At 44.4% G+C, this 7060-nt stretch overlaps 1 protein-coding gene across 2 annotated transcripts in view; it reads left to right on the top strand.

The window, feature by feature from the left end:
• Positions 1-2883: 2883 nt before the first annotated feature.
• Positions 2884-7060, top strand: part of btbd11b (BTB (POZ) domain containing 11b) — a 71800-nt gene continuing 67623 nt past the window's right edge. Inside the window, exon 1 of one of the 2 annotated variants that reach the window (XM_037108321.1) lies at positions 2884-4807. In XM_037108321.1, coding sequence (XP_036964216.1) covers positions 3955-4807 — 853 coding nt within the window. In that variant the 5' untranslated portion in view covers positions 2884-3954. The remainder of the gene's footprint in view (positions 4808-7060) is intronic. The other variant, XM_037108320.1, reaches the window with a different exon arrangement.

Genomic DNA, 7060 nt, shown 5'->3' with positions numbered 1-7060 from the left:
GGCAAACTATCTAGAATAGACTAAGGTGGGAAACAGCTTGACTTAAAACATCCTGCTCACTAAGCTAAATATAAGGCAGTAAAGTCAGTCCTGTAGTTAATCCTGGCATAGTTTCTTCAGGGGCTCCAGAATCTGCCATAGTGGTCTGGTGTTCCTGGGCCAACACATCCCTCACTTCCAGAGTCAATTACAGTGGATGTGCTCATAAACCCTCAGCTGGCTGTGTTTTTTAGGCGTACCTTGGCTTTCCAGCATCGCACATTTAAAGTGTTGAGCTCAGGCCTCTAAATGAAGAACAACATGTAATTAAACAAGTAGTTTAGCTGCATTCTGTGGCAGTTTACTGCTAATTCAACTAGATGGCACTTGACTTTCTTGCATTAGTGGTATATATTCTTATTATTTTGTGTGACATGCACATTGTGTGAATTAATGGATAGCCTCCAACACTGTGTTATATGATAACACTGTTCATTATGTGCTGATTTTCTTGAGTGGAGCTTCAAGTCATTTTGCTTGCTTGCCTTTCCTCAATTGCTCACTTATATCCAACAGCAAATCTCTTAATACTTTAGGTAGTAAAGAATAATCTCAATTTCTATTTTTTTCTCACTGCTCTTGTCAAGGACTCTGCTACACCTTAATTTATCAGTTTTACCTTGAAGTTATCAAACTAGGCCGTGTTGAGTTAATTAAGCTGCATCAGTGTTAGAGTGAACAGCTGCTCTCATAAGATAAGGCCAGCTTCATTTGGAAATAGTGCACATTAGAAAACATGCATGTAGTTTTGCGAGTGGAGTCTAGATGGCAGTCTTCACCAAGTATTGTTTCTGAAGAGCCTTGAGACACCCCCCTCCATCAGATTCTCAAGGTTTTTGTCAGAGCAGTCAGTCACAGATTGGACAAACGTCTGACCACGACACAGAGACGGTTGAGAAAGCTGCGTGAGGCAGAACGCCAACATGACTAGCACCAAACCAAACGCTGGGGTTTTAGGAAATAGTGTCGGATTAAATGGTTAAGACGTCTGCACCAAATTTTAAAGCACAGGATTTCACTCAAAACCAATAATGCCAACCTCTGGTGACAAACAAATGACTGTACAAATGTCTCTGCTAGTCAGCTCAGATGAGGTGGAGATATTTTACTTCACGTCAGATAAAAATCCTCCGGGCACCTGTTTAATTACCTGCCTCTGCTCCCTCCGACACACTGCTCCTTCTTTATTAACTCTGATTAAATAAAGCAGTCAGCTTGGCAAGAAAGGTTATTTTACACCCAACACAGACATGAAACTGTGATATTAAATCATCTCTAGGATCTAGATGACACTCAAGGTGAGTTTTATAACCCAATTTTGCTGCTTTCATTTTTACAATAATTGATTCACCTCAATTGTTTGGAGCCCAACATAATCACCCCTTTTTTCTTCTTAAATGACAGAGCTGTCATTTAGCAATCAGTGAGGTTACTGAAATGAATTTACGTGGTTGAAATGAATCAATATCTCTGCCTCTCTTTCTGATCCTGTAGAAAGAAGTCATAGTCTATTTGCCAGCCCACAGAGCCCCATTGTGAACCCAGAAATGTTGAGTACACCAAAGTTTCATGTTAGAAATGTACAGTATGGCATTAAGAAACTGCTGGATGCTAACTTGCATGCATTGGGCAATTTGCATAACTAGCATTATTAGCATTATTATTGGCATTAATCACCTATATGGGCAATAATTCAGCTATTGCTTGGCCGATTTGGACAATATTGGAGTGGTTTTGGGGGGTTATTGAGGATGCTGAATCCATTTCTGACATTTGCAAAATTCAAAATGGCGGTTCAAACCAAAAGTATTTCAACTCTCAGTGGGACGATTTTTATTCATTTTGAGTCAATGTTGAGGTTATTTATATGCTTAATACATTGGACCTGCATTTCAGAATCAAGAGTGCACAGTGTATCATATCATTACCGGTGAGGAGGAAGATCTCTTTCCTATTCACTGTTATTCTTTTTTGCCTTGAAGTTGATTTTGGAAATCATGTTTTTTTTCAAAGACAGTCTGAACATGTCTTTTTAAATGTGTATACAATAGATTTGTACAGCAATGTTCACATACATCACATGCCTGTAATGTGCTAACAGGCCTTTTTTTTTTTGTCCCAACAGACATTTTCACTTCACAGTCAGTAAAGGACAAGTGGAACTAACACTGGCACTGAGAGATCGTGCACAAATACCGGGAGGCTGAAAACAATGCAGCTAAATTAAATCCAGCCATCATTAATTTAGTTATGTACACCTCTGAGATGGTATTGTCTCTTCCTTCCTGGAGCTTCAAAGCAGAACAGTGTCGCAGCACTGAGGAAGATGGGTGAGAGTAAACAGCAGAAACAAAGAGAAAGCAACCAAACAAAAAGCCATGAGATCTGAAATTTGTATTTTTTATTTTTGTAAACATTGCAGATGAGCTTTGTGCACCACTTCAGACTGCATCAGCACGCACCTGTTCTTGCTTTAAATTCAGCGGCAAAAGTGAAGATTTGTGCATAAAAATGGTATTTTCAAACCAAGTTGGGATCTAAGGGCGTCTGCTTCACTTGTGCACGAGAAGCTCCAGAAATGTTTTGTGGAAACTTCTCCCTGGCTCTCCGTTGGCATGAGGTTGAGTAGATAATGACTGAATTTGTCACTGATGAGTGAACTCATCCTTTAAGCCTTCCTATCCTCACAAGTAAACTGGCATTTCGCTGCACAACACCAGGGTTCACTGTTGCTCCAGACAGACGAGCAGCCGGCTGTCAGATGCAGAAGCTTCAGTTTCTCTGCAGCTCAGATGCAAAACAGCTCCAGTCCAACAGATCCGTCACAAATCTCCACTTCATGGAGTAATCCCCCACCCCCCTTTTTTTGATTAGATTAGATTCTTTTCCACCCTGTAGACAATTTCTCATTCACACTGAACTAGTTTAGTAAGTGTTACAGCAGCTGCTCACACCTCACTGCTGCTAGACAACAAGGAACACACCTTCCATTTTCTTTTTTTGTTTTTCTTTATCATGTTTTTTTTTTAAATTATTGTTGGATCCATCATGACGTTCACTGATGTGGACCGAGGTTCATCCAGACTCCACTCTGGGTTCAAGGGGTGAGGAACAAAAACAAAAAACCAAAAAGGTTGGACGGATCCTGAGAGTGATCCCAAGCTAATGACCTTGAAAAGTAATTCAGATCTTTTCATTGAGTTCTCCTTCCAGAGGAACGGAGAAGGATACATTATGCATGCAATCTATTATTAATGCTCTTGAGTCATGTTACGATCAGACATGGAGCCCCGCAGAAAAATATGTGGAAGGGGAAAAAAAAAGCCTGATCCTCTGGAGGACTTGTCCTCTAAACATGGTTACATTAGAAAAAAAGAGAAAAAAGCAGCAGCTGCTTCTGTGTTGTGGGATTTATTATTCACTGCAGATTGTCTTTGACATTATAACATTTGACAGGATTTCTGCTTCTCCAAAGTTTTCTGGAGTAAAAGTTTTGCTGTAAGTCGGCTGAAACACGCACTGAGCTCCGTGTGTGCATTGCCCTTTTTTCTTTGAATGTATGATTATTAATAAGCCCCATCAGGGCTTTATTGATGACTTTCTATCGATTCTTTAAAGCAATCCAATTAGAACTCTCTGCTGCTTCATCCCGAGAGCCCATTGGCTGACAGCTGTTCCCTGCTCTCCTCGGCCCCGCCCCCCTCTGTCAGGCACTGCGCCGCTTCAGAGACTGTTGATGCGCTGTAGTCAGATTACTACTCTTTAACTTTACGCGACACCTCTGGATGGACTTTACAGAACAAAACAAGATTCATATTCATCGCGGTGCTCGTGCGTAATCAGACTCCGCCGCCTTGATACATATTTTCCTCCACTTTTCCCCAAAGACCTCCTTTTACAGCATGAAGTGCAGTTATGGCAAGGAGTAGCAAGACAGCAGCGAGGACCCTGGAGGATTTGACGCTAGACTCGGGTTATGGTGGAGCCGCCGACTCCTTCAGGTCTTCCAGTGCGTCGCTGTGCTGCTCAGAGGCACATGGGGGGAATCACTGGCATCTAACCGACTCGATGCACAGTCGACACAACAGCCTGGACACTGTCAACACGGTCCTGGTCGAAGACGCCGAGATCCTGGAGAGCACCGGGCAGTGCGCTAAACTACCCGAGCTTGAGGATGTGCCGTGGAGCCTCGGGGAAGTGGCGAGCGCACTGAGCAGGGACGAGGAGATGAGCCTGCCGACCCCCCCGCAGGACGTCCTGCACAGGCTCTCGGTGCTGGTCAGCCGGGCCCTGGTGAGGGTCGCCAAGGAGGCGCAGCGCCTGAGCCTGCGCTACGCCAAATGCACCAAATACGAGATCCAAAGTGCCATAAAGATGGTCCTGTCGTGGACCGTGTCGATGAACTGCATCGGCGCGGCCCTCAGTGCCTTGTCCCTGTACAACATGAGCACGGAGGAGGACAAGTTCAGCCGCGGTAAGTCGGTGCGCTGCGGACTCATCTTCAACGTGGGGAAGTTCTTCAGGTGGATGGTCGACAGCAGGGTCGCGGTCAGGATCCACGAGCACGCCGCGATCTACCTGGCCGCGTGCATGGAGAGCCTCTTCCGCGAGGTGTACGCGCGGGTGCTGCGCAGTGCGCTGCTGGAGAGGGACAACGGGATCCCCAAGTTTACTGTGGAGACCCTGGAGCAGGCCATCAACAGCGACGCGGAGATATGGGGGTCTCTGCTGTCCTGGCAGCATCTCATCTGTGGGAAGAACGCAAGCGGTGAGTTGTGAACACTGTAAGTCCATGCAACAGGGTCCTGCTCCACTCCAGCCTCAGATTTTAAATCCCAATGCGCAATATGTCACTTGTAGGAGTCCCCCCTCTCACCTCACAGTGTATTCACATCAGAGCAACACTGCTCAGGCTCCTAACAAGTCTCATCTGTGTCATGAATGATAAAGAGCACTGTGAGGATTTTATGTATAAAGAGCTCCCTCAGATTCATCTCTGACATGAACTGTTTTCACCACAGTCCCTCTCTTGTTGAGGAACAGTGAACTTTAACTTGAAGACATCAGTGAAATAGCTGAAATGGTGCAGAAGCTGCAGGCAGGTGATGACTGACTGACTGAGTGTATCAGGATCAGAGTGGTCCTCTTCAGGCCAGCTCGCCGTGCAGCGCTGTACTGCAGATGTTATTCTCCGCTGCCCTTCTTGTACTGTATGTGGCTGTTTTGTTCATGCACAGAGTGATGCAGTGGGCCCTGTGTGTCCCCGGGCTCACTGCCTCGCTTTGAGAGCTTTCAGTGAAAGGGGCTCTCTCTGTTGGTTTTCCTACAATGATGCCCTGCAGAGGTGAGATTTATTCTTTTCACCCAAAGAGAGAAGGAGGTCTTTGATTCCTGTATACAGTCACCGATCCTGGTGCACACAAAACCGTTTCCAAGTGCCAAGAATTACCTTTTCGGTGTGTGCTTTCAAAGTAAGTGTAATTGCACTCAGAGCTCTCTGCCACTAAACCAGCAATACATCACAAACCACTCCAACACATGCTTGCCCCTGTTTTGATGGATGTTGTAAAAATGCTGCTGTGGCTCCTCTTGCAACAGGTTTACGTAATGAAAGGCCTTAGGGGACCTGTGTGCTATCATGCATTATGCAGAGTGATGTGAATAAAACTGAGTTATAGAGTGAGGGGGAGAAAGAGAGACAGCCGGGCGAACAGAGACAGAAACTTACGGAGACTCTGTGACCGTATTGATGAATCACCAGCAGAAGCCTGGCACCATGAGAGGAGCACTTTACTTCACTGTACCTCTTTGTTTTAAAGGCACAGCCAAACGTCTGCTTGTTTACAGTAAATGACTGCAAGGCTTCTGCTGCACAGTCAGACACACACTCATGTAAATTATTTGTCGCCATGACAGCGTGCAGCATCATTATTTTACACTGCGCGTTGACACATCGTGCAAAAAGTAGTCGGCCCAAAGAGACTGCGATGTCACACCAGAGTTGCAGAATGAGCGTACAGTATTAAATGTCAACGTTCAGTCACTCTGCACTCTCAGGCCACTTGGCATGCAGCTGCCGCTGTAGAGGAGGTGTGGCGAGTGTTCAGTGGTGCATTGGACCGGCGAATAAGATGAGATGCAAGAAAAAAACATCTGGAGCATGTGGAATATTTAAGTCAGACCTAAGGCTGAAAAAAAAAAACGTGGCATTTGTGCAAAGTGTTGCTCAGTATCTGTAGGACGAGCACGAAACTGAATCCAACAGTGACTAGAATCTATATTTTGTCATAACAGTGCAACAAATGACATGAAGAGATCTGTATAGTGTCATTTTACTCACTGTTTTGGGTTTCTAGCTCTACTTTTGGTTTTCTGACTCAACCACACACTTATCGCCCAGCTATATTTATCAGCCTGTTGGCTAGCTGGTGAACAAAGTGGAGCATTTAGAAGCTAAAGAGATAAATGTTTCCCTTGGCCTAAATCCAAGCTGTTAGCTGCACGGCTAACTGAGCTAACTAGCCAGTGACAGCTACATTAAGCAGCACTTGGTCAGTGGTCTCTCTGCTGCCTCCTATATTTGAGTATGCATTTAAAAGGTGGCCAGTTCTTACATATTGCACCTTTAAGGGACCGAAGGAAACCAATACAAACCAAAACAAACCAATGATGAATGTTGTACCTGTTTGTCTCCGAATTTAATGCAAACTTGGCTCCATAAATAGGCAATTTATGCTAACACATGACTTAAAGGGTGACGTTATATCAGTGTTTCGTCCACAGCTTTTCTCTGCAAACATTGAAATCAATCAGCACAGCTTTAAGTCTCAGGTCACAAGAAAATTCATACAATTTTGCAGATACACAGTATTTTAGCAGATTTTAAGATGAACACTGCCCCTCTTAAGTTCTCCATATAAATTTTAAGTGATAATACTCCAGCGTTGTGTTCACAGTTTGCTGTAAAGTCAATGATTTCAGATTTAAAGCTGAACACACAATACGGGCGTCTGTCAGAAGA

Source organism: Acanthopagrus latus, chromosome 8 (assembly GCF_904848185.1).
Source record: "Acanthopagrus latus isolate v.2019 chromosome 8, fAcaLat1.1, whole genome shotgun sequence".
Lineage (NCBI taxonomy): Eukaryota > Metazoa > Chordata > Actinopteri > Spariformes > Sparidae > Acanthopagrus > Acanthopagrus latus.
Note: the sequence above shows the minus strand (reverse complement) of the source record. Positions and strands in the feature narration are given on the sequence as shown.